This window comes from Staurois parvus, unplaced genomic scaffold, assembly GCF_062004578.1.
Source record: "Staurois parvus isolate SC_StPar_1 unplaced genomic scaffold, SC_StPar_1.0 ptg000179l, whole genome shotgun sequence".
Taxonomy (NCBI): Eukaryota; Metazoa; Chordata; class Amphibia; order Anura; family Ranidae; genus Staurois; species Staurois parvus.
Genome location: NW_028317975.1, coordinates 3,839,979 through 3,867,848, shown reverse-complemented (window position 1 = coordinate 3,867,848; position 27,870 = coordinate 3,839,979). Strand labels below are relative to the sequence as shown.

The following is a 27,870-nucleotide window of genomic DNA, read 5'->3' as shown; positions in this document are numbered from 1 at the left end:
TCCCCTGTGCTGGTTATCCCAGCAATGAAATGCTCTCCTCTTCACCCCGTGTGTGTAACAGGCCCAGTTCTTTGCTATACACCATGTACCACTATGCACTCCTTTGTAGTGACTTCAAACCAGGCAATGAATGGCTAAAAGACTTTACTGAACTTATTCAAAGATACAGTCCAAAAGTGCAACATCAGTCTTTCCCCTGACTAACTAGTTATAGGTTGCCCAATACCTTCCCAAGGTGGTAGTTCAAAGTATGGAAGAGTTCTGTCCAGGTGGATTTCCCTAAAGGGTGCTCCGTCTGTTGCTGGTGACTACATCTTCAGGTTGCGCTTCTCTTCTTCTTCCCATGCAGGTCACGGCAGGGGGCCCCTGAGCTGAGCCTTCCCCTATTTATTAGCAGCACAGGGTGGAGGGCAGGGTCCAGAAAAGACCAGGAAAATACAGAACTTGGCCCAACCTCTTCCTACCAGGTCAGCCTGGGATACCTATCTAATACAGTAGCGACAATTGTAAGCACCTGTTTACAAGCTAACCATGCAGACATCAATTCATGGTGGCTTATGAGCTGAGACTGGTTGTTAAAGCCCAATGAGTAGAGAAATTCAAGATGTGGTGCTGAATAGAAGCAATAGGACTAGTGCAATGACGCCCACCCTTCTTGTTCTTGTGTTTGGCCATGTAGTCTATGGTCACATAGCAAAGCACAATGGATGCATAGAGAACTGTCACTGTATCTCGTATCCTGTAACATCCTTGAGTATCTCTGCAATGGAGGATTAAGCACGCTCTGTAATCTACTCCTGGTGGGTGGTCTAGTAAGGGAGTTAGGGGCACTGTAAGCATTAGATCACATGAGTGTTGCTACATGGCTCCATTCTGACCACACTGTGAATGCTCTAGGACAGCCTTTCCCAATTAGGGTTTTGTGGAATCCCTAGGGTTCCTCTAGAGATTGCTAGGGGGTTCCTTGAGCAGTCAGCAATTTCAATCTTTTAAGCAAGTAACCACTGACATCTATGATCTTTTTAGGTATATATACATTCTTCTGACTACCATTTGAAGGAGTATTCTTCCCACTGGATACCAATCTAAGGATCATTCTTCTCAATAACCATTAAAGAAAACAGCAATTTTTTCAAAACTGACCACCAGTGGTAAGGGAGCCCAACCCCCAATTCCCACACTACAAGAGTTAAATGTTCATTAAAGCGGAGCTCCACCCAAAAGGGGAAGTTCTGCTTTAAGGGCTGCTCCCCCGCTCCCCATTAAGGATTGGCACCTTTGGGGAGCGGGTACCCAAATTTGACAGGTACCCGCTCCCACTTCCGGTCCAAGCTCCTAGGCGATCGGAAGCAGAAGGTGTCCTCCCTCCCTGTAGTCTTTTAGGACACGTGACCGTCCCAGAAGACTACAAGACCATTCATGGAGCGCAGTGCTACTCGCGCATGCGCAGTGGGTACCCAAGCTATCACAGCCCACACTGAAGATGCCGGCCTCCAGGACAGCCGGTGAAACGAGCTGCGGGGGACACACCGCGGGAACGAGGGACAGGTAAGTGGCTGTTTTTTAAAAGTCAGCAGCTACAGTTTTTGTAGCTGCTGACTTTTATTTTTTGATAGGTCGAGTGGAACTCCGCTTTTAAGTCAAGGGATAGAGAAAAAAATGTAATACTTACCCTATTCCACACTCGGGAAGACCTCAGGCACCCTGGTCTGCTCGGAGTTGTTCTTTGCTGTCCTCACATGCATTGCAGGGTTATTGGCCCTGAGTTGTATATGATGACATCATTGTGCAACCGTTGACTTGAGCATCTTAGAGAAGAGGCTGTGGGGTAGGGGGGGGCAGTAACTCTGCTGTAGCCGGAGGGTCCCACTGCAAGGGAAGTTTTTTTGTCCTGCCCAGAGTTGGGCTTTATTATTTTGTGAATAGTGCAAATGTAGAGCCCAAAAACAATTCTCATTAACATCCATAAAAATGTAAATTTGTGTCCTTTGCAGGTAAAGAAGCTGGTTGGAGAAGAATTGTTCAGCCGCTATGATCGTCTTCTCTTGAAATCTACTTTGGACTTGATGACTGATGTGGTTTATTGCCCTCGTCTGAGCTGTCAGACCCCAGTGATGCAAGAACCAGGGGGCACAATGGGTATTTGCTCAAGCTGTCAGTATGCTTTTTGTACCCTTTGTATGATGACCTTCCACGGACTCTCCAAATGTAAAGGATGTAAGTTTACACTGGTTTTGCAACAAATATTCAGTTTTTTATTAAATTATTCTCTGTTGGGACAGTACCATCTTAGCATAGGTCCTAGCCTGGCTACTAGCTAGGTAAAATTACCCTTTGTACTACACAAAATGTCCATCTATTTGCACAGACACTCTCTCCTGAGTCCTACAGCTACAAGTAAATATCCCGTCTTCTCTCCGTGGTGTTTTCTTCTTCTCTGGTGTTGGTGGTGCTAGGTTCTAGTGCACGGGTGTCAAACCAGCAGACCTCCAGCTGTTGCGAAGCTACAAGTCCCATCATGCGTCTACCTTTGGGAGTCATGCTGGTAACTGTCAATCTTGCAATGCCTCATGGGACTTGTAGTTTGGCAACAGCTAGAGGGCCACCAGTTTGACACCTGTGTTCTAGGGTTTTAGATTGAGGCTGTGGCCCTCCTTTTTATCTCAACCTCATGTACTTTAAGAGCCTCTGCTCTTACTGTCCCATCCTCATGGCTGAGTTTTCCCTGCCCCAATTCTCTTATGGTGCTTGGACCTTCCAGGTCTGTGGGAGGAATAGTGCCCCATCATTGATGTCAGTGGGAGGAATAGTGCCCCATAATTGGTGTCAGCGGGAGGAATGGTGCCCCATCACTGGTGTCAGTGGGAGGAATAGGGCCCTATCATTAATGTCAGTGAGAGGAATGGGGCCCCATCATTGGTATTAGGGGGAGGAATAGTGCCTCATCATTGTTGTCAGTGGGAGGAATAGTGCCCCATCACTGGTGTCAGTGGGAGGATTAGGGCACTATCATTGGTATTGGGGGAGGAATAGTGCCCCATCATTGGTGTCAGTGGGAGGAATAGTGCCCTATCATTGGTATTAGTCAGAGGAATAGTGCTCCATCATTGGTATCAGTGAGAGGAATAGTGCCTCATTATCCGTGTCAGTGGGAGGAATAGGGCCCCATCATTAGTATCTGAGGGAGGAATAGTGCTCCATCATTGATGTCAGTGGGAGGAATAGTGCCCCATAATTGGTGTCAGTGGGAGGAGTGGTGCCCCATCACTGGTGTCAGTGGGAGGAATAGGGCCCTATCATTAGTGTCAGTGGGAGGAATAGGGCCCCATCATTGGTATTAGGGGGAGGAATAGTGCCTCATCATTGGTGTCAGCTGGAGGAATGGTGCCCCATCACTGGTGTCAGCTGGAGGAATGGTGCCCCATTACTGGTGTCAGTGGGGGGACTGCGGAACTGCCGCTGGGTAGATGAGACAGTTGCTCCATATCCTGGACTCCAAGACTCCTGCTGTGGAACAAGGATGACTTCCTTTGCTCCCGTGTCCATGAACTGCCGCTGGGGAAATGAGCTTGCTGCTCCATCTCCCATACCCTCATCTGGCTGCTGGGATGACATTTGTCTGGTCTCCCAGGTGCACAGATCCTTGCTGAGGAGGTAAGACAGTTTCCTCAACTCCGGATGACTGTTGTGGAGGAAGGACAGCCACAATCTCTCCCAGACTGGAAATGTCACTGGGGTGATGATCCGGTTGCTTAATCTCTTGGACTCCCAGACCCCTGCTGTGGAGTGAGGAGGACTTCCGTTGGTCCTGAGTTCCTTACACTGCTACTGGCAAGGGAGGATAACCGCCTCCTTTTCCAGTCTGTGAATCGGCCGCTTGGGAGGGAGGATAACCACCTCCTCTTCCAGTCTGTGAATCTGCCGCTTGGGAGGAAGGATCACCACCTCCTCTTCCAGTCTGTGAATCTGCCGCTTGGGTGGGAGGATGACCACCTCCTTTCCTGGACTGTGGATCTGCCGCTGGGTAAGGAGGACGATCTCTTCCTCTCCCACACTGTGGATCTGCGGCTGAAGATTTGTCAGCTGCACATCCATGACCCAATGATACGAAGCAGGATGGATCCATGCTTTCATGTTGTTTATGCCAAATTCTGACCCTACCATCTGAATGTCGCAGCTGAATCGAGACTCAATCAACTTCTATTGTCCAATTTTGGTGATCCTGTGCAAATTGTAGCCTCCATTTCCTGTTCTTAGCTGACATGAGTGGCACCCGGTGTGGTCTTCTACTGCTGTAGCCTTCTGCTTCAAGGTTTGACATGCTGTGCGTTCAGAGATGGTATTCTGCATACCTTGGATGTAACGAGTGGTTATTTGAGTTACTGTTGCCTTGCTATCATCTCGTACCAGTCTACCCATTCTCCTCTGAACTCTGACATCAACAAGGCATTTTCATCCACACAACTGCCACTCACTGGATATTTTCTCTTTTTCGAACCACTTTCTGTAAACCCTAGAGATGGCTGTGAGTGAAAATCCCAGTATATCAGCAGTTTTTGAAATATCAACCTGTCTGGAACCAAAAACTATGCCACATTCCTTTCTTCCCCATTCTGATGCTCGGTTTGAACTTCAGCAAGTCGTCTTCACCACGTCTAGATGCCTAAATGTATTGAGTTTCTGCCAAGTGATTGGCTGATTAGCAATTTGTGTTACCAAGCAATTGAACAGGTGGACCTAATAAAGTGTTCGGTGAGTGTATTACTCAGTTATGAGAGAAGACAGGTGGATTGACATGTTTTGCTTAAAAAGAGCTTCTTCAGGATCCACTTTGTTGGCCGCTCTTTCACATGATGTGGATTCCAGCTGCTATTGTACTTTTGTGGTTCTAAATAAGAAAACTGGGTTCCATCGTATCGATTCCTTTCACATGTACTCCTGAGGAAGATCATTACATCTTTGTGAACCAAAAATACATATTTACAGACATACATAAAGACAAACTGTATGTCTCTCCCAGCATTGTACCTCTAGAGAGTTAAATGTTTGCCCATTCTTCTTAGCAAAATAACTCAAGCTCTGTCAGATTGGATGGAAGGTGTCTGGGAACAGCAGTTTTCAAGTCTTGCCACAGATTCTCATTTGGTTTTAGGTCTGGACTTTGACTGGGCCATTTTAACACATGAATATGCTTTGATCTAAACCATTCCATTGTAGCTCTGGTTATATGGTTAGGTTCGTTGTCCTGCCAGAAGCTACCAAGACATGGCCGCCCACCTAAACTGAAGGCCGGGCAAGGACAGCATTCATCAGAGAAGCAGCCAAGAGGCCCATGGGAACTGTGGAGGAGCTGCAGAGATCCACAGCTCAGGGGGGAGAATTTGTCCACAGGACAACTATTAGTCGTGCACTCTACAAATCTGCCTTTATAGAAGAGTGGCAAGAAGAAAGCCATTGTTGAAAGAAAGCCATAAGAAGTCCTGTTTGCAGTTTGCAAGAAGCCATGTGGGGGACACAGCAAACATGTGGAAGAAGGGGCTCTGGTCTGATGAGACCAAAATTTAACTATTTGGCCTAAAAGCAAAATGGTATGTGTGGCAGAAAACTAACACTGCACATCACCCTGAACACACCATCCCCACTTTGAAACATGGTGGTGGCAGCATCATGTTGTGAGGATGCTTTTCTTCAGCAGGGACAGGGAAGCTGGTCAGAGTTGATGGGAAAATGGATGGAGCCAAATACAGGGCAATCTTAGAAGAAAACCTGTTAGAGTCTGCAAGACTTGAGACCAGGGCAGAGGTTCCCCTTCCAGCATGACAACGACCCGAAACATCCAGCCAGAGCTACAATGGAATGGTTCAGATCAAATCATATTCATGTGTTAGAATGGCCCAGTCACAGTCCAGACCGAAATCCAATGGAGAATCTGTGGCAAGATTTGAAAATTGCTGTTCCCAGACGCTCTCCATCCAATCTGACAGAACTTGAGCGATTCTGCAAAGAAGAATGGGCAGAAATGTCCCTCTCTAGATGTGCAAAGCTGGGAGAGACATCCCCAAAAAGACTTGCAGCTGGAATTGCAGCCAAAGGGGGTCCTACAAAGTATTGACTCCGGGGGGCCGAATACAAATGCCGCCACACTTTTCACAGATTTATTTGTCACAAATGATGAAAACCATTTCTCATTTTCCTTTCACTTCATAATTATGTGCCACTTTGTGTTGGTCTATCACATCCAATCCCAATAAAATACATTTACATTTTTAGTTGTAACATGACAACATGGGGGGCATTTTAAGGGGTAGGAATCCTTTTTCAAGACACTGTACATGTAAAAATAAAATTATTTGGTTTTTATATCAGTGTTATTCAGGTATCTATGTGTTCCTCAAAATATCCATGACTACCTAGGATCTCTTTCATGTATGTGCTGTTCTACAGGGATCAGGACATATAGCACACAGGGTCTAGTTTGTAAAAACAATATATAAGCACTAATGGAAGGAGCACCACTCCAAAGGATAAAAAGAGTCCAAAAATATATTTATTACACACATGGAAGAAAAATATATTTAAAATATATTTTAAAAATATTCTTCCCACATACATTGACACATATTTGAAATACTACAATTTTGGCCGCATTCAATATATTTATATATATTTATATATATATACTGTATATATATATATATATATATATACAGTATATATATGTCACGAGAACCAGAGAGCACACAGAGACAGATTGCACGGAACCCAACGTGCTTTTATTGGGGAGGTTTTTGGGGCACAGACAACAGTTCCTTTAGTCCATAGATCCACACCAGACACAGCAGCACAGTACAGTTCTCTGGAAGGCAATATGGAACAACAGGGGTATGGTAATCCACAGGGTAAATCCACACAGGAGGCTCCAGACAGGGAAGGGTTAAGTCCAGGCAGGTTCACGGAGAGCAAGGGGTTAAGTCCAGGCAGGGGATAGATCCAGCCAGGCAGATTCACGGGGACAGCAGAAGATTCCTCCACAGTGCAGGGATTCCAGGCAGCACAGACAGTCAGGGAGATGAGGAGGAGGACGGGGGATGGTCGGATGAGAGAAGCTGGTCCTCGGCACAGCCTTCTCTCACACACGCAGCCAGTAGAACACATTGTATTTTATTTTTTTTTAATATATTGAATACGGCCAAAATTGTAGTATTACAAATATATGTCAATATATTTGGGAAGAATATTTTAAAAATATATTTCTCTTCCATGTGGATAGTTTATACTAAAAACAGCCAAAGCTGGCATACCTGAGACTTGCTGGTAGTAGGATGGGTTGTCGTGTGCTGGTCTGCAGTTTTTTGTTTGCCAATATCTTATCTTCTCTTCCCATCCCTTTCTTCCCTTTCCTTCTCTTCTCTCCCCATCCCTTCCTTCCCTTTCCTTCTCTTCCCTTTCCTTCCCTTTCCTTCCCTTCCCTTCTCTTCTCTTTCCTTCCCTTCTTGTACATTCATTTGAGTTTATATACATATAGCCTATGATTATAACCCATCTCATTAACCTCCTTTTTAGCAGAATCCACGGACCCTACATCTGGACAACCCGATTCAGGTAAATTAATTCCTTGGAATCATGTGATACTCAAGATTACGTGTTATTTTATGGCAGCAGATTATGGGATTTTACCCTTCATTCACACCTATGTGTTTTTAGTGCATTTTGCAGAAAAGCACTACAGTCCATTTAACATGGTTTCCTATGGACCTAGATCACATCTGTACGTTTTGAGATGGTGCATTTCTTGGAAAGGGACAGGGAGGGGTCTTTTTTCCACAGTAGATTGCATTTTGTATCTAATAAACTTTAATGGACCAGCACCAACAATGCAGGTGTTGCGCTTTTTAATGCATTTTCCTTTTTTTTTTGTTAATGGGAAAGTATGACAGTTCTGTTCTTGTAGTGTGACTTTGATGTGACTTTACACTCTCTGGCACTCAAGTAACATCAACGCTGCATCAGAGTAGTGCAGGAACCTTCGTGTGTCCAAAGTCGCATGTTAGAGATAGGGTTAAATGTTAGGGTTAGGATGCTAGCTGTAACAATTACCTCTAACCCGGACCCTAACATTTAACTCTAGCCCTTAACCCTAACATGTAACCCTAACTTTTAACCCTAAACCTAGCTCTTACCCCTAACATTTAACACTAACACTGGCCCTTAACCCTGACCCTAGCCCTTAATCATAACCTTAACACTTGACCCTAACCCTATCTCTTTACCTTAATCCTTAATTCTAACCCTACCCCTAATCCTAACCCTAGCCCCTAACCCTTAACCCTAACCCTAGCCCCTAACCCTAGCCCCCAACCCTTAACCCTAACCCTAGCCCCTAACCCTTAACCCTAGCCCCTAACCCTTAACCCTAGCCCCTAACCCTAGCCCCCAACCCTTAACCCTAGCCCCTAACCCTTAACCCTAACCCTAGCCCCTAACCCTTAACCCTAGCCCCTAACCCTTAACCCTAGCACCTAACCCTAGCCCCTAACCCTTAATCCTAACCCTTAACCCTAACAGTTAACCCTAACCCTAGCCCTTAGCCTAACATGTAACCCTAACCCCAACATTTAACATTAACACTGGTCCTTAACCTCAACAGTTAACCCTAACCCTAGCCCTTAGCCTAACATGTAACCCTAACCCTTGCCCTTAACCCAAAACCTAGCCCTAACCCTAACATTTAACCCTAACCTTAACCCCAACATTTAACCCTAGCCCTTAGCCTAACATGTAACCCTAAACCTAGCCCTAATCCTAACATTTAACTCTAACCCTTAACCTAACATGTAACCCTAACCCTAGCCTTTAACCCTAACATTCTACCTTAATCCTAGCCCTTAACCATAATATTTAACCCTGACCCTTAACTCTGATCTTAGCTCTTAACCCCAGCCATAACATTTATCCAAAACCCTAACCCTTAGCTCCAACCATATCCCCTAACCCTAATCCTTAATCCTAACCCTAACAATTTACCCTAACCCCTAACTCTAAACCTAGCCCTTATATATAATAGTAGGGATATAGTGAATGAAGGGTCCGGGGAGAGCGGATATAGTGAATGAAGGGTCCGGGGAGACCAGATATAGTGAATGCAGGGTCCGGGGAGAGCGGATATAGTGAATGCAGGGTCTGGGGAGAGCGGCTATAGTGAATGCAGGGTCCGGGGAGAGCGGATATAGTGAATGTGGGGTCCGGGGAGAGTGGATATAGTGAATGCGGGGTCTGGGGAGAGCGGATATAGTGAATGTAGGGTCCGGGGAGAGCGGATATAGTGAATGCGGGGTCTGGGGAGAGCGGATATAGTGAATGCAGGCTCCGGGGAGAGCAGATATAGTGAATGCAGGATCCTGGGAGAGTGGCTATAGTGAATGTGGGGTCCAGGGAGAGCAGATATAATGAATGCAGGGTCTGGGGAGTCCAGATATAATGAATGCAGGATCCGGGGAGAGCGGATATAGTGACTGCAGGGTCCGGGGAGATCAGATATAGTGAATGCAGGGTCCGGGGAGAGCGGATATAGTGAATGCAGGGTCCGGGGAGAGCGGATATAGTGAATGCAGGGTTTGGGGAGAGCGGATATAGTGAATGCAGGGTCCAAGGAGAGCAGATATAGTGAATGCAGGGTCCGGGGGAGACCGGCTATAGTGAATGCAAGGTCCGGGGAGAGTAGATATAATGAATGCAGGGTCCAGGGAGATCAAATATAGTGAATGCGGGGTCCGGGGAGAATGGATATAGTGAATGCGGGGTCCGGGGAGAGCGGATATAGTGAATGCAGGGTCCGGGGAGAGCTGATATAGTGAATGCAGGGTCTGGGGAGAGCAGATATAGTGAATGCAGGGTCCGGGGAGAGCGGATATAGTGAATGCAGGGTCCGGGGTTTAATAACACTTTAACATAGATATAGATTTGAATCATTTCCATAGTGATCTGTAATCCCTCTTTCTTTCTTCCCCATCCAGATGAACTAGGTGATTTTTATTTTTTAGTTTTGTTCTTGGGTATACAGTAATATTTATTGTGTTTTAGTGCTTTTTATTATTAGGAGTTTCATACGTTTTTATGTTTTGACAGATAATTGCATATGCCTGTTGTTTGTGCAATTTGTCATTTAATATATATGCAACTTACTTTTATAGATGGTGATCCAGGTCCAAAGAGGAACCGTGGGAAGGCGGGCCGTCTGAGGAAACTGCGAGAATGGGAGAGTAAGAATTGGATAACTGTGAACTGCAAGAAATGTCCTTGCTGTGAAACCAACATCCAGGTAAGAGGCCGTAGTCTGACCAAGGCGTACCGGGCAGTCAGTGCCGAAGCAGGGATTGACATGGTCGAAGGACTTCCTCAGCTTTTGGGTTTCCACCGTGTAGTCAGGGAAGATGAGGAGCCTCCCATTATGATAGAAGAGCTCTTTTTTGGAGACGGGTCACTTGTAGGACTTCGTCCAGATCTCTGAAGTTAGGCAACCGAAAGATGAAGTGGGGGGGAGACACCCAGGGGACCCCAGCTTGGGTGGGATATGGTGCGACCACTCCACTGTGAAACAAGGGGAGAATTGTGCTGCTAGTAGGAGGGAGCGCAGTAATTCCTTGGCGAATACCATCAGATTCGCACCCTCTGCCCCTTCAGCTAGCCCAACAATAGAGCTCATTCCTCCAGTTATGGTTTTTGGGCAACCTCCGCCTGATATTCCAGAGCCTTCAGCTTGGTCTGTAGAGACCAAATGGATGTAGTGTGTTCAATGACCAAGTCCTCTGTACGGCTCAGGTGCAATTCGGCTGCAGACACTCAAAAGCGTATTTTGTCAATGTCCTGATGGAGCAAACCCACATCCAGTTGCACCGCTTCTATCTTGGAGGTCAGAGCTGAATGACAAGTGGCAATAGCAGCCATGACATCAAGCAGGCCAGGAGATAGAGGGTCGGCAGGCTCCCCTGGGTCAGTTTGAGACGCCATGTAGGAGAAGGCTCTGGGACACCCCAGAACGTGGACCGCAGGTTCTTGGGGGTGGTACCTCCACCAGCAGCGGGAAATGGAGCTTCTTCCCTCCTTTTGGTGTTGAGGAGGATCGGTGAGGCATCCAGGGGTCAAGCGGTAAAGGTCCCAGGAATAGAAGAAAAGTGGATCACTGTCTGCTGAGCTCCGGCAGAAATGTTCTCTCAGAGCGCCATCTTGGCTCGCCCCCCCCGAAGCAGGTATACGTCCTTCTTGTGCTTTTTCTGCTATCTGTCCTCTATTCAGCTATTAATCAACTGATGGTGAGAAGGAGCAGAAAACCTTAACTATTGTGTAACACTGCCAACCGGGGAACAGGGACTGAATATTGAGCAAATATGGCTGCCACGCATGTACAAGAGGGGAAAACTGACTAAAACTGGAGCACTCAGAATCTGGTGCAGCTGTGCATGGGAGCCAATCAGCTTCTAACTTCAGCTTGTTCAGTTAACCTTTGGCAATTAAACCTGGAAGCTGATTGGTTTCTATGCGTAGTTGCACCAGATTTTGTACTCTCCAGTTTTAATAAATAACCCCCACAGTTTAGTAGCACATAAACTATACTGCCGAACGTATTGGGACCCCTGCCTTTCCACACACATGACCTTTAATGGCCCCCCAGTCTTAGTCCGTAGGGTTCAATATTGAGTTGGCCCCGCCCTTTGCACCTATAACAGCTTCAACTCTTCTGGGAAGGCCGTCCACAAGGTTTAGGAGGGTGTCTATGGGAGGGTTGGACCATTCTTCCAGAAGCACATTTGTCAGGTCAGGCACTGATGTCGGGGGAGGAGGCCTGGCTCGCAGTCTCCACTCTAATTCATCCCAAAGGTGTTCTATGGGTTGAGGTCAGGACTCTGTGCAGGGCAGTCAAGTTCCTCCACCCCAAACTGGCTCCTCCATGTCTTTATGGACCTTGCTTTGTGCACTGGTGGGCAGTCATGTTGGAACAGGAGGGGCCGTCCCCAAACTCTTCCTACAAAGTTGGGAGAATGAAATTGTCCAAAATGTCTTGGTATACTGTCGCCTTAAGAGTTCCTTTCAATGGAACTAGGGGGCCAAGCCCAACCCCTGCAAAGCAACCCACTCCTGAGAACACATCTCCCCTGCTCTAGAGTCCAGTGGTGGCGTGCTTTACACGACAGCATCCAACGCTTTGCATTGCACTTGGTGATGTAAGGCTTGGATGAAGCTGCTCGGCCATGGAAACCCATTCCATGAAGCTCTCTACGCTCTGTTGTTGTGCTCATCTGAAGGCCACACGAAGTTTGGAGGTCTTTAGCTATTGACTCTGCAGACAGTTGGTGACTTCTGCGCACTGTGCGCTTCAGCATGCGCTGACCTCGCCCTGTCATGTGACGTGGCCTACCACTTGGTGGCTGAGTTGCTGTTGTTCCCAGTTGCTTCCACTTTGTTATAATCCCACTAACAGTTGAGGGTGGAATATTTAGTAGCCAGGAAATGTCACAGATGGACTTATTGCACAGGTGGCCACCTATCACGGGACCACGCTTGGAGTCACTGAGCTCCTGAGAGCGACCCATTCTTTCACAAGTGTTTGATGTTATACACCTGTGGCCATGGGGTGGATTGAAACACCTGAATCACATGATTTAGAGGGCGGGGCAATACTTTTAGCAATATAGTGTAGTAATATGATTTTGCTACATCAAGCATGCCAAACTCAGATGAAGCAGTGGGCCAAACTGATAGGGTAATATGTGTACTGATGGCAGAACCTACTTAACCGGTTCCGGATCGCCAACAGCATAAATACTGCCACAGGGTGGCTCACCAGCGCTTGATCATACATATGTACTGTACGTGATCCAGCATATCTGGGCAGGGGCCACATGCGTGCACCAGCCTCAACAGCTCTGCTGTCATTCGCTCCAGCTTATGCCGATCAGCGGGCCCCAGACAATGATTTATAATTGATGGGCTAAGCAAAGGACAGAATAGAGCCCTGTATTGGTAAACACAGAGCTCTCTATCAGATGCATAACTAGAATCTAGGGCCTTGATGCAAGAAACTATGAAGGGCACCCCTAACCACCAGTGGGGAATCTTCCCTCCGACCCTGGTGCCCCTCCCACTGATCCATGGGCACTTTACTCCTGTTGCCCTTTCACGTTCTGCAGCAGCTCCCCTCCCTGTCATTTTGAGTCCCCCAATGGTGGCAGAACGCCAGGGTCTGGTTGCAACTGCAACCTTTGCAACCCTGGTAGTTCTAGCACTGCTCTCTACAGACAATAGCGACGTGCTGTTTTTTTTTTCTCCCTGAAAAGCAGGGCATAAAAACCAGCACTTTGCTTAGTGAAAACAGCACACATTATACATTATACATTGTTAGGCACAGTCGGGGCCCTTCCCTCCGACCCTGGAGCCCTTCCCACTGATCTTGGGTAACTTCACTCCTGTTGCCCTATCACATGTTCTGCAGCAGGCCCCCTTCTTGCCATTTTGGGTCCCCCCCCAACAGTGGCAGAATGCCAGGGCCCTGTTGCAACCCTGGTAGTTCCGCCACTGCTCTGTACAGACAATGGCAGTGTGCAAAGCAGGGCGTAAAAACCAGCACTTTTCTTAGTGAAAACAGTACACATTACTCATTGTTAGGCACAGTTAACCCTTTGATTGCCCCCAAATGTTAACCCCTTCCCAGCCAGTCATTAGTTCGGTGATAAGTGTATATTATTAGCACTAATCACAGTATTAGTGTCACTTCTTATCTATTCTATTCTATTGTATTCTTATCTATTGTACTCACAACAAAATGTATTCTATTCGAAATTTGAATTTCAGAAGATGGTTATATTTTTTCTATTTCATTCTATTCTATTGTGTTGTTTAATATTCTATTCTTTAAGGTTATATTCTACTATTTTCTATTATATTCCAGTCTATTCTATTTTATTTTATTCTTTTATTTTATAGTCTATTTTTTTCTATTCTATTCCATTCGATTCTATTTTATTCTTTTTTTATTCTATTCCAGTCTATTTTATTTTATTCTTTTTATTCTATTCCCTGATTTTCTATTCTATTTTATTCTATTATAAAGTTACTGGAACTGATCCCCTCTATGGCTGCCTCTGCATCAGCTAAAAGAGAGAGCCAAACAGGGGATCAGTTCCAGTAATTGCCTTTCCCCCCACACTTATCACTCTCCTTGTGCACCATACCTTTCCCCCTGCTGCCTAGTTTTCTGGTTTACTCTACTTTTTCTATTCTCTTCTGTTGTTTTATTTTCTATTCCGTTCTGTTGTCTAATCTATTCCTTTATTTTATATTCAGTTATTTTTGTATTCTTTTATTTTGTATTCTGTTCTGTTTTTATATTATATTCTTTTCTATTCTATTCTTTTCCTTTCTATTCTATTCTATACTTTTCTATTCATTTCCTTTATTTTCTAATCTTCCTTAGGAAAGTCAGCTGGGAATGTTATTATTTATATACTGTAGGGTGAATCAGGAAAATACTACATTATTGCCACTAGATGGAGCTCATGATCATAAGAAATAGGCATTTATTTCCTAGGATCATCAGCTCCATCTACTGGCCATAATGGAGTGTTTTCCCAGATTCACTCTAGATTATATGAATATATACATTCGACCTGGAGTGAAAATATTCTAAAAACATTTGATTTTACCAGCATTCAGGAAGAACAAACTTAGAGGCTGGTTCACAGTGCGAATAGCTCTGCAATTTTTTTATCTTTTAAATTTTTTTTACAAATATACCCTATACTGTACAGGCGGTATGTAACTATTTCCTGCGCTAGTTCAAGTTGATATTGTGTAAATTGTGAGTTGTTTTTTTTTACTTACAGAAAATGGATGGGTGCAACAAAATAACCTGTACTCGGTGCGGAGAGTACTTCTGCTGGATTTGTCTGAAAATATTGTCTGGAAGTAATCCATACAGCCATTTTAGCAATTCATCGAGCTGCTCTCAGTATGTATATGTCTTCATCTTGGGGTTGTTTGTGAATAATAGATATTGATAGGATAGATCTAAAATGTGTTATCGGCACACCAGACTTGGAGGAACTGGACTCTGGAGGCTGTGCCCAAAAAAGGGGACTGGTCACCGGTATTGCCCGTGGTCACCCCGCAGCTGATCTTTCACCATTACTTACCATGCCTTGTTCTGTACTGTGTGGAGGCGGCCATCTTGGTAGAGGCAGGGCTTTGCTTCCTCACATCAGAGCCTCCAGCAAGGAGGACAGGGAGCAGCCCAGTAATGACCTCACCACATCTAACGCCAAATCTCTGGACATTAGAAATCTGAGATAACAGTGCCTTAGATCTCACACTGCAGATACTGTATACCGCTATGAGGCTTGTGGGGCGCAGTGTGCTGCTGTTGCAAATAACATAACTTGTATTGAAGAAATGGCCTAAATATGCAAACATCCCAATGGGGAGGAACCAAGCTGGAAAACAGTTTTGTGCCACTTGTAGAGTGGAGCAGGTTCTGATGCACCGACAGCGTCTGTCTCCGAGGGCGGAATGCGGCCTAGCCAGTCTGACCCCAATGGGGAGGATTCTGATGCAGGATGGCGTGTCCGTAGCCTGCTCACTTTTCACTTTTCCTGACAAATGGGTGACCTGTCCCTAGTAGGAGTGTATTTACCACAAGGCATTTGCCTGGGGCGGCATTTTTCAGGGGGGGCAGCACTGCCCCTCGGAAGAAGGGACACAAGTGGCATGGGGACCTGGTGGATTCCTAAAGAGGCTGCGGGTTTCATGAGTATGCACAGTCCGACTCTAGCTCCCGGGGATGTCCGGAACTGTGAAGATGAATGTCTTTCTCTCTCTCCCCATGGGGGATGGTGGCTGGTGTATGGGGGGCAGTGGTAGTGGAAGGCTCTCTCTGGTGTTGTTGGTCAATGTCAGGCTCTCTCTGCGGGGGACACCGATTTTTATGTTGCCCAGGGCAGCATAAAACCTAAATGCACCACTGGTCCCTACACTATCCACTCGCAAACTGCGGTGTGCCAGGCCTTTTTGTGACCTCAGTAGGGCCGTGGATAAGGAGGTACCACCAGTCCTCCTGTATGGGGCCCAGGCCAGAAGGGGGGCTCATGCAGATGGGTAAATCTGATGTGAGCAGGGAGGGTGATCAACTTGGTGGGAGGGACAGTTACTGGAACTGATCCCCTCTATGGCTGCCTCTACATCAGCTAAAATAGAGAGCTAAACAGGGGATCAGTTCCAGTAATTGCCCTTCCCCCACACCCATCACTCTCCTTGTGCACCATACCTTTTCCCCCTGTTGCCTAGGCCCCCTGCGTGCCCCCTCCCCTGCAGTGCTGCCGACTTCTCTCTTCTCCTTCCCACTGGCAGCTGCAAGAACAAAATCAGATCCTGCAGGATGTAGAGTAGGGGAAGGGTCTGGTAAATATGTCACATTTACCAGCACCTTTCTTTCCTCAATGAACACAATGAGTGATTGGTACTGATCACTCACTGTGTTCATTCACACCGGAAGCCTGGTAAACAGGTTTTTTTTATGGGGGGGGTGCCTCTGTCAAGTTGGCTGTATGGGGCCCCGTGGTTTCTAACAGCAGCTCTGAACCTTTGCCCACACTAAAGATGGCCGCCAGAGTCATATGGGACAGCGACATCCAACCGGATCGCTTCCCAGTGACTCTGGAAACCATAGAGGAATAGGTTCCTCCTGACTTCCTCTCCCTACTGCTGTGATTTGGGCGCCACCGGCACCCCTGATGTGCCAATGAAATTTGGAAATTAGAATTTCAAAAGAGGGCTACATTTTTTATATTCTATTCATTTTTTTCTATTCTATTTTCTATTCTATTTTATTCTATTCTATGTTGGAAGTTGGCTATATTCTAAAAATAATACACACAGTCTTTGAAGAAAATCAGCAATAGTCAGCAAAAGTCAGCAATATGTATACAATTCAAATTCGTTTCGAATTTGATTTGAATAATTTGTTATTTCGGACTTGTTAACATTTGTTACTATTGTAATTCGGAAATTTGAAAACATCTGAATCTATGAATAATGAAAATTTCCTCCTCATTTCAATTCACAACAAAATGAACTCCAAAGGTCTCCCCATTCCTCTCTTGCTTTTTTACATTTTGTTTGCTGTGTTGCCCACCCCTCAGTCGGACAGCTTTTGGACACTCTGAACTTCTGGTGTCCTTCAATGGACAAGAAAGAGAAGAGGATTTTCTTTTCCTGGAGTCCATTAGGGGACATGGGTCCTAGCCCTCTCTGTTTAGTATCATGCTCTCAATTCTGCTTTATTACCAAACGGAAGCACGCTGGTAGTAAAAGGGGTTTTCCTTGGTTGACCTACAATTTGTTTGCCGGTTTTTAATCCTCCTGTAGGCTGGTAGTAAAAGGGGTTCTCCTGGGTTGACCTACAATTTGTTTGCCTGTGTTAAATCCTCCTGTAGGCTGGTAATAAAAGGGGTTTTCCTGGGTTGACCTACAATTTGTTTGCCGGTGTGAAATCCTCCTGTAGGCTGGTAGTAAAAGGGGGTTCTCCTGGGTTGACCTACAATTTGTTTGCCGGTGTTTAATCCTCCTGTAGGCTGGTAGTAAAAGCGGTTCTCCTGATTTGACCTACAATTTGTTTGCCGGTGTTTAATCCTCCTGTAGGCTGGTAGTAAAAGCGGTTCTCCTGATTTGACCTACAATTTGTTTGCCGATGTTTAATCCTCCTGTAAGCTGATCGTAAAAGGGGTTCTCCTGGGTTGACCTACAATTTGTTTGCCGGTGTTTAATCCTCCTGTAGGCTGGTAGTAAAAGCGGTTCTCCTGATTTGACCTACAATTTGTTTGCCGATGTTTAATCCTCCTGTAAGCTGATCGTAAAAGGGGTTCTCCTGGGTTGACCTACAATTTGTTTGCCGGTTTTTAATCCTCCTGTAGGCTGGTAGTAAAAGGGGTTATCCTGGGTTGACCTACAATTTGTTTGCCTGTGTTAAATCCTCCTGTAGGTTGGTAATAAAAGGGGTTTTCCTGGGTTGACCTACAATTTATTTGCCGGTGTGAAATCCTCCTGTAGGCTGGTAATAAAAGGGTTTTTCCTGGGTTGACCTACAATTTGTTTGCCGGTGTGAAATCCTCCTGTAGGCTGGTAGTAAAAGGGGGTTCTCCTGGGTTGACCTACAATTTGTTTGCCGGTGTTTAATCCTCCTGTAGGCTGGTAGTAAAAGGGGTTCTCCTGGGTTAACCTACAATTTGTTTGCCGGTGTTTAATCCTCCTGTAGGCTGGTAGTAAAAGGGGTTTCTCCTGGGTTGACCTACAATTTGTTTGCCGATGTTTAATCCTCCTGTAAGCTGATCGTAAAAGGGGTTCTCCTGGGTTGACCTACAATTTGTTTGCCGGTGTTTAATCCTCCTGTAGGCTGGTAGTAAAAGCGGTTCTCCTGATTTGACCTACAATTTGTTTGCCGGTGTTTAATCCTCCTGTAGGCTGGTAGTAAAAGCGGTTCTCCTGATTTGACCTACAATTTGTTTGCCGATGTTTAATCCTCCTGTAAGCTGATCGTAAAAGGGGTTCTCCTGGGTTGACCTACAATTTGTTTGCCGGTGTTTAATCCTCCTGTAGGCTGGTAGTAAAAGCGGTTCTCCTGATTTGACCTACAATTTGTTTGCCGATGTTTAATCCTCCTGTAAGCTGATCGTAAAAGGGGTTCTCCTGGGTTGACCTACAATTTGTTTGCCGGTTTTTAATCCTCCTGTAGGCTGTAGGTAAAAGGGGTTATCCTGGGTTGACCTACAATTTGTTTGCCTGTGTTAAATCCTCCTGTAGGTTGGTAATAAAAGGGGTTTTCCTGGGTTGACCTACAATTTATTTGCCGGTGTGAAATCCTCCTGTAGGCTGGTAATAAAAGGGGTTTTCCTGGGTTGACCTACAATTTGTTTGCCGGTGTGAAATCCTCCTGTAGGCTGGTAGTAAAAGGGGGTTCTCCTGGGTTGACCTACAATTTGTTTGCCGGTGTTTAATCCTCCTGTAGGCTGGTAGTAAAAGGGGTTCTCCTGGGTTGACCTACAATTTGTTTGCCGGTGTTAAATCCTCCTGTAAGCTGGTAGTAAAAGGGGTTCTCCTGATTTGACCTACAATTTGTTTGCCGGTGTTTAATCCTCCTGTAGGCTGGTAGTAAAAGGGGTTCTCCTGGGTTAACCTACAATTTGTTTGCCGGTGTTTAATCCTCCTGTAGGCTGGTAGTAAAAGGGGTTTCTCTTGGGTTGACCTACAATTTGTTTGCCGATGTTTAATCCTCCTGTAAGCTGATCATAAAAGGGGTTCTCCTGGGTTGACCTACAATTTGTTTGACGGTGTTTAATCCTCCTGTAGGCTGGTAGTAAAAGCGGTTCTCCTGATTTGACCTACAATTTGTTTGCCGGTGTTTAATCCTCCTGTAGGCTGGTAGTAAAAGGGGTTCTCCTGGGTTGACCTACAATTTGTTTGCCGGTGTTAAATCCTCCTGTAAGCTAGTAGTAAAAGGGGTTCTCCTGGGTTAACCTACAATTTGTTTGCCGGTGTTTAATCCTCCTGTAGGCTGGTAGTAAAAGCGGTTCTCCTGATTTGACCTACAATTTGTTTGCCGGTGTTCAATCCTCCTGTAGGCTGGTAGTAAAAGGGGTTCTCCTGGGTTAACCTACAATTTGTTTACCGGTGTTTAATCCTCCTGTAGGCTGGTAGTAAAAGGGGTTCTCCTGGGTTGACCTACAATTTGTTTGCCGGTGTTTAATCCTCCTGTAGGCTGGTAGTAAAAGGGGTTCTCCTGGGTTAACCTACAATTTGTTTGCCGGTGTTTAATCCTCCTGTAGGCTGGTAGTAAAAGGGTTTCTCCTGGGTTGACCTACAATTTGTTTGCCGATGTTTAATCCTCCTGTAGGCTGATCGTAAAAGGGGTTCTCCTGGGTTGACCTACAATTTGTTTGCCGATGTTTAATCTTCCTGTAGGCTGGTAGTAAAAGGGGTTCTCCTGGGTTGACCTACAATTTGTTTGCCGGTGTTTAATCCTCCTGTAGGCTGGTAGTAAAAGGGGTTCTCCTGGGTTAACCTACAATTTGTTTGCCACTTTTTAATCCTCCTGTAGACTGGTAGTAAAAGGGTTTCTCCTGGGTTGACCTACAATTTGTTTGCCGATGTTTAATCTTCCTATAGGCTGGTAGTAAAAGGGGTTCTCCTGGGTTGACCTACAATTTGTTTGCCGGTGTTTAATCTTCCCGTAGGCTGGTAGTAAAAGGGGTTCTCCTGGGTTGACCTACAATTTGTTTGCCGGTGTTTAATCCTCCTGTAGGCTGGTAGTAAAAGGGGTTCTCCTGGGTTGACCTACAATTTGTTTGCCGGTGTTTAATCCTCCTGTAGGCTGGTAGTAAAAGCGGTTCTCCTGGGTTGACCTACAATTTGTTTGCCGGTGTTTAATCCTCCTGTAGGCTGGTAGTAAAAGCGGTTCTCCTGGGTTGACCTACAATTTGTTTGCCAATGTTTAATCTTCCTATAGGCTGGTAGTAAAAGGGGTTCTCCTGGGTTGACCTACAATTTGTTTGCCGGTGTTTAATCTTCCTGTAGGCTGGTAGTAAAAGGGGTTCTCCTGAGTTGACCTACAATTTGTTTGCCGGTGTTTAATCCTCCTGTAGGCTGGTAGTAAAAGGGGTTCTCCTGGGTTGACCTACAATTTGTTTGCCGGTGTTAAATCCTCCTGTAGGCTGGTAGTAAAAGTGGTTCTCCTGATTTGACCTACAATTTGTTTGCCGGTGTTTAATCCTCCTGTAGGCTGGTAGTAAAAGGGGTTCTCCTGGATTAACCTACAATTTGTTTACCGGTGTTTAATCCTCCTGTAGGCTGGTAGTAAAAGGGGTTCTCCTGGGTTGACCTACAATTTGTTTGCCGGTGTTTAATCCTCCTGTAGGCTGGTAGTAAAAGCGGTTCTCCTGATTTGACCTACAATTTGTTTGCTGGTGTTTAATCCTCCTGTAGGCTGGTAGTAAAAGGGGATCTCCTGGGTTGACCTACAATTTGTTTGCTGGTGTTTAATCCCCCTGTACGCTGGTAGTAAAAGGGGTTCTCCTGGGTTGGCCTACAATTTGTTTGCCGGTGTTTAATCCTCCTGTAGGCTGATCGTAAAAGGGGTTCTCCTGGGTTGGCCTACAATTTGTTTGCCGGTGTTTAATCCTCCTGTAGGCTGATCGTAAAAGGGGTTCTCCTGGGTTGACCTACAATTTGTTTGCCGATGTTTAATCTTCCTGTAGGCTGGTAGTAAAAGGGTTTCTCCTGATTTGACCTACAATTTGTTTGCTGGTGTTTAATCTTCCTGTAGGCTGGTAGTAAAAGGGGTTCTCCTGATTTGACCTTCAATTTGTTTGCTGGTGTTTAATCCTCCTGTAGGCTGGTAGTAAAAGGGGTTCTCCTGGGTTGACCTACAATTTGTTTGCTGGTGTTTAATCCTCCTGTACGCTGGTAGTAAAAGGGGTTCTCCTGGGTTGGCCTACAATTTGTTTGCCGGTGTGTAATCCTCCTGTAGGCTGATCGTAAAAGGGGTTCTCCTGGGTTGGCCTACAATTTGTTTGCCGGTGTTTAATCTTCCTGTAGGCTGGTAGTAAAAGGGGTTCTCCTGATTTGACCTACAATTTGTTTGCTGGTGTTTAATCTTCCTGTAGGCTGGTAGTAAAAGGGGTTCTCCTGATTTGACCTACAATTTGTTTGCTGGTGTTTAATCCTCCTGTAGGCTGGTAGTAAAAGGGGTTCTCCTGGGTTGACCTACAATTTGTTTGCTGGTGTTTAATCCTCCTGTACGCTGGTAGTAAAAGGGGTTCTCCTGGGTTGGCCTACAATTTGTTTGCCGGTGTTTAATCCTCCTGTAGGCTGGTAGTAAAAGGGGATCTCCTGGGTTGACCTACAATTTGTTTGCTGGTGTTTAATCCCCCTGTACGCTGGTAGTAAAAGGGGTTCTCCTGGGTTGGCCTACAATTTGTTTGCCGGTGTTTAATCCTCCTGTAGGCTGATCGTAAAAGGGGTTCTCCTGGGTTGGCCTACAATTTGTTTGCCGGTGTTTAATCCTCCTGTAGGCTGATCGTAAAAGGGGTTCTCCTGGGTTGACCTACAATTTGTTTGCCGATGTTTAATCTTCCTGTAGGCTGGTAGTAAAAGGGTTTCTCCTGATTTGACCTACAATTTGTTTGCTGGTGTTTAATCTTCCTGTAGGCTGGTAGTAAAAGGGGTTCTCCTGATTTGACCTACAATTTGTTTGCTGGTGTTTAATCCTCCTGTAGGCTGGTAGTAAAAGGGGTTCTCCTGGGTTGACCTACAATTTGTTTGCTGGTGTTTAATCCTCCTGTACGCTGGTAGTAAAAGGGGTTCTCCTGGGTTGGCCTACAATTTGTTTGCCGGTGTGTAATCCTCCTGTAGGCTGATCGTAAAAGGGGTTCTCCTGGGTTGGCCTACAATTTGTTTGCCGGTGTTTAATCCTCCTGTAGGCTGATCGTAAAAGGGGTTCTCCTGGGTTGACCTACAATTTGTTTGCCGGTGTTTAATCTTCCTGTAGGCTGGTAGTAAAAGGGGTTCTCCTGATTTGACCTACAATTTGTTTGCTGGTGTTTAATCCTCCTGTAGGCTGGTAGTAAAAGGGGTTCTCCTGGGTTGACCTACAATTTGTTTGCTGGTGTTTAATCCTCCTGTACGCTGGTAGTAAAAGGGGTTCTCCTGGGTTGGCCTACAATTTGTTTGCCGGTGTTTAATCCTCCTGTAGGCTGATCGTAAAAGGGGTTCTCCTGGGTTGACCTACAATCTGTTTGCCGATGTTTAATCTTCCTGTAGGCTGGTAGTAAAAGGGGTTCTGCTGGGTTGACCTACAATTTGTTTGCCAGAGTTTAATCCTCCTGTAGGCTGGTAGTAAAAGGGGTTCTCCTGGGTTGACCTACAATTTGTTTGCCAGTGTTAAATCCTCCTGTAGGCTGGTAGTAAAAGGGGTTCTCCTGGGTTAACCTACAATTTGTTTGCCGGAGTTTAATCCTCCTGTAGGCAGGTAGTAAAAGACGTTCTCCTGGGTTGACCTACAGTTTGTTTGCCGATGTTTAATCTTCCTGTAGGCTGGTAGTAAAAGGGGTTCTCCTGGGTTGATCTACAATTTGTTTGCCGATGTTTAATCCTCCTGTAGGCTGACCTACAATTTGTTTGCCGGTGTTAAATCCTCCTGTAGGCTGGTAGTAAAAGGGGTTCTCCTGGGTTGACCTACAATTTGTTTGCCGGTGTTAAATCCTCCTGTAGGCTGGTAGTAAAAGGGGTTCTCCTGGGTTGACCTACAATTTGTTTGCCGGTGTTTAATCCTCCTGTAGGCAGTAGAATGACGTCCTTCAATGGACTCCAAAAATAAGAATTTTATAATGATTACAAAAACTGTATTTTTGTCTTTGATTTTCATATTCCTAATTTAATTTTGATTATTTTTTAGAAATTCATGAATACGTGTAACCTTACAGTCTTCAAACCCAAAGTAAAGCCCCCGAAAGAGGAGCTGCAAGCAGAATGGACCACAAGATGATATGGGCCAGGGCCATAGGCTGGAGAGCTCAGATTCAGCTGCGAAAGCAGAGAAGAACCTATCTGAGATGGGCATTCAATACATTCCATCACCTGTTCATATTATGATTTAGAACAACATTTAGCTTCGTAAGGATCAGTATACTGACATTTATAACAGGCACAGTAATGTTGGGGTATGATCTCAATAGCACCTTAACCACTTCAGCATTGGCCCGGACTACCCCTTCATTTTCACCTTTATTGCTGCCGATTACTTGGTCAATCAAGATGATACCCAAATGACAAATCTTGTCTCAGTCACTACAGTTGGCCTAAGTTTTGGGGGCCTTACACTATTATTTCTAGATACCCAAATGAGTTTGGGTTGGACTGCTCTTTCTTTTGGTGGTAATTAATAACCTCCCAGTTATTAAAGTGGTGGCACTTTAATCTCCTCCCCCTACAAAAATCCTACAATAATTGGTGGTCATTGGCACTGTAACCTCATCCTCCCCAAAAAATTCTTCCACAATCATTGGTGTCCATTGGCACTTTAATCTCCTCCCCCCCAAAACAAATCCCACAACCATTGGTGGTCAATGGCACTGTAACCTCCTCTCCCAGAAATTCCCACAATCATTGGGGGTCATTGTTACTTTAACCTCCTCCTTCCAAAAAAATCTTACAACCATTGGGAGTCATTGTCGCTTTAACCTCCTTCTTCCAAAAAAATCTTACAATCATTGATGGTCATTTGCACTTTAACCATCCCCAAAATATCTTATACTCATTGGTTGTCAGTGGCACTTTAACCTCTCCCCAAAAAAATCCCACACTCATTGGTGGTCAGTGGAACTTTAATCCAGACCCCCCCAAACACACACAACTTTATAGAAATTACCTTTGGGTCATTGGCACTTTAACCCTCCCCACAATATCTTCAACTCATTGGTGGTCATTGGCACTTTTACCTTCTCCCCCACAAAAAATACAATAATCATTGGTATTCACTGGCACTTTAACCTCCTCCACCCAAAAAAGTCCCACAATCATTGGTGATCATTGGCACTCTAAACCTCCTCCTCCCCAAGAAAATCCCACAATCATTGGGGGTCATTGTCACTTTAACCTCCTCCCTCCAAGAAAATCCCACAATCATTGGGGGTCACTGGCACTCTAAATCTCCTCCCCCCAAGAAAATCCCACAATCATTGAGGGTCATTGTTACTTTAACCTCCTCCTTCCAAAAAAATCTTACAACCATTGGGAGTCATTGTCGCTTTAACCTCCTTCTTCCAAAAAAATCTTACAATCATTGATGGTCATTTGCACTTTAACCATCCCCAAAATATCTTATACTCATTGGTTGTCAGTGGCACTTTAACCTCTCCCCAAAAAAATCCCACACTCATTGGTGGTCAGTGGAACTTTAATCCAGACCCCCCCAAACACACACAACTTTATAGAAATTACCTTTGGGTCATTGGCACTTTAACCCTCCCCACAATATCTTCAACTCATTGGTGGTCATTGGCATTTTAAACTCCTCCCCCCAAAAAAATCCCATAATCATTGTTGGTCAGTGGCACTGTAACCCCCTCCCCCCCAAAAAAGCAAAAATTCCACAATCACTGGTGGTCATTGGCACTTTTACCTCCTCCCCCCAAACAAAAATCCCACAAACATTTATGGTCATTGGCATTTTAACCTCCAACCCCCCCCCCCCCAAAAAAAGAAAAATCCAACAAACATTGGTGGTAATTGGCAATTTTGCCTCCTCTCCCACATAAATCCCACAGTCATTGGTATTCTTGGCACTTTAACCTCCTCCCCCCCCCCCCAAAAAAAATCCCACATTCATTTATGGTCATTGGCATTTTACCTCCCCCCCAAAAAAAAAAAATTCCCACAAACATAGGTGGTAAGTGGCAATTTTACTTCCTCCCCCACACAAATCCCACAATAATTGGTGGTCATTGGCACTTTGATCTCATCCTCTCAAAAAAAACCACACTCATTGGTGGTCAGTGGCACTGTAACCTTCTCCACCCAAAATATCCCACAATCATTGGTGGTCAGTGGCACTTTAACTCAGCTCCGCCCACACACACACAACTTTACAAAGATTCTCAAAATCATTGGTGGTCAGTGGCACTTTAACCCACTTCTCACCCCCCTCCCCCTCCACACACCTTTAAAAAATAATCTCACAATAATTGGTGGTCAGTGGCACTTAACCCCCCATACACCTTGATAAAAAACAAAAACAACCATTGTTGGTCAGTGGTACTTAAACCCCCCCCATCAGCCTATTCACATGGGGGGGGGGATTCCGCAGTTGTGAGTAGGCTAAATGTTTGTAAACACTGTTCATGTTTACAGTTGAAGCGGCTGTGATTGGTTCACACCAATCACAAGGTACAGAGCCACTCTGATTGGTTCTCTACATAGTGACTGTAGTATTATCTGTGCAATGGCAGCTCAAATCACAGTCATTCATGGGTGCACTAGCTGCCTATGTGCATTTTGGTGATGCACTGAGCATCTCATATGAGGTGTGAGGATATAAGCCGACCAAAGGTGTTTGTAGGATGCCGAGAACCTCTTCGAGGGTTGGACCTTGTGGAAAGATGCTTCGGATGATGAATAAAAGTGGGCAGGGGCCCTAACACATATGTTTCTGAGTGGACTGAGTTTCTGGAAAGCTTTCCATTTGGAGCTAAATCTTACAAAAGTTATTAGAAAAATTAACCACGTGACCTCCGAAGGGTGTCAGGGCATTTGCTATTCAGCACTGCGCTACTTTAACTGGCAATTGCTCGGTCATGCAACACTGTACCCAAATTAAATGTTTTTTTTTGGGGGGGGGGGGGGTTTCACAGAAAAAAAAAGATTTCTTTTGGTGGTATTTGATCACCACTTTTATTTATTTTTTTTGCTATATAAATGAAAAAAAGGCAAAACATTTTGAAAAAATAAAACACTATTTTTTAATTTTCTGCCTCAAAACATATCCAATAAAATACATAAATTAATTAATTAAATTTCTTCCTAAATTTAGGCCAAAAATGTATTCTGCTACATATTAAAGTAAGGTGCAGCGCTAGGACAAGACAGTCTATGTAGTAAAGTGCAAAGAAATCACTAGTATTTCATCATAACCATCTAAGGTAATATACAGTATGAATAAAATTATTAAATAATTAAGCTGTGTGGGGTATATCACCACCAGGTGATAATATATGGTGATAAATTGTCCCAAAGAAAAATGCGTGAGGATCCTTTCAAGATCACAACGTGTATGGGTGACTGATCCAAGGGTGCCAGATGAGGTGCCTGAATAAGTAAAATGCACACTCACCAGAAGTGCGCTAAAACGCGCATTTGAGATATTCTCCTGTCTCATCAGGTATACACAGGTCAGGGGTGGACTGACCGTTTGGAAACTCGGGCACGGGGTCAGTAGGGGGCCCCATGAGATGCCCCAGTACCTTTTTCATGGGCTTTTTTGAGTTTTGGCCAGGACACAGGGGCCCCATGATCCCCTATTGCCCGGGGGCCCCATGAGTTGTCAGTCCGCCCCTGACACAGGTCAGCTGCTCCCGGATTTGGTCAGGCTCCAAAATACCCTTAGGGTCCTTAGGCAGGTGTCACAGCGTCTGGTCACGTCTGTTCAAGGTTCTCTGGGGTCCCTTAGTTTGTATCACCGCGTTGGGTCATCACTAAAATGGGCTCACTGGATGAACATGTTGAACACTGGAGGCGGCCGGGAAGGGCTGCGGGTTTGGTGGAGAGCACGGAGCGGAGCCTGCGGGAGGAGAGCAGGAGGAGGACCTGAGCCCATTTTAGGTACAGAATCCGGAAACCAGGAGCAGAGTCAAAGCAAGGCCAAGGTGGGTAATGGGTGAGTAGAGGAGGTACTGGAACAGCAGGAAGGAGGCAAAGTTGAGACACAAGATGGAGTCAGCAACGGGTTCAGGAACAAGCAGAGTCAACAAGCTGGGACGGCATACAGAAGTCCTCACGGAATCAGATCACAGGCAGAAGGAGCTGACAATGACTCAGCAATGATCCTCAGTCCTCTACAGCTTTAAATAGGCCTCTGGGCACCAAAGTCCATTCAAACATACCTGCTAATGCATGTGCTCATGTAGATGTGAGCATGGCCCTGTGGATCTTTCTGCACGCATGTGCATTTCATTGAGCATGGGCATCAGATCGGTTTTCCTGACAACTATGCCCTTGTCTTTATTGGACCTTTCCGTACTTATAAAATGTAAATATTTTTTTAACCCTACACAAAGTCAT

General features: G+C 45.3%; 1 protein-coding gene across 2 annotated transcripts in view; it reads left to right on the top strand.

Moving 5' to 3' along the window:
- Positions 1-26,237, top strand: part of LOC149462252 (E3 ubiquitin-protein ligase RNF14-like) — a 58,005-nt gene extending 31,768 nt beyond the window's left edge. For both annotated transcript variants that reach the window (XM_089677187.1, XM_089677188.1), the window contains exons 5-9: positions 1,995-2,217; positions 7,564-7,602; positions 10,191-10,318; positions 14,877-15,001; positions 23,492-26,237. In XM_089677187.1, coding sequence (XP_089533313.1) covers positions 1,995-2,217; positions 7,564-7,602; positions 10,191-10,318; positions 14,877-15,001; positions 23,492-23,501 — 525 coding nt within the window. In that variant the 3' untranslated portion in view covers positions 23,502-26,237. The remainder of the gene's footprint in view (positions 1-1,994; positions 2,218-7,563; positions 7,603-10,190; positions 10,319-14,876; positions 15,002-23,491) is intronic.
- Positions 26,238-27,870: the final 1,633 nt, after the last annotated feature.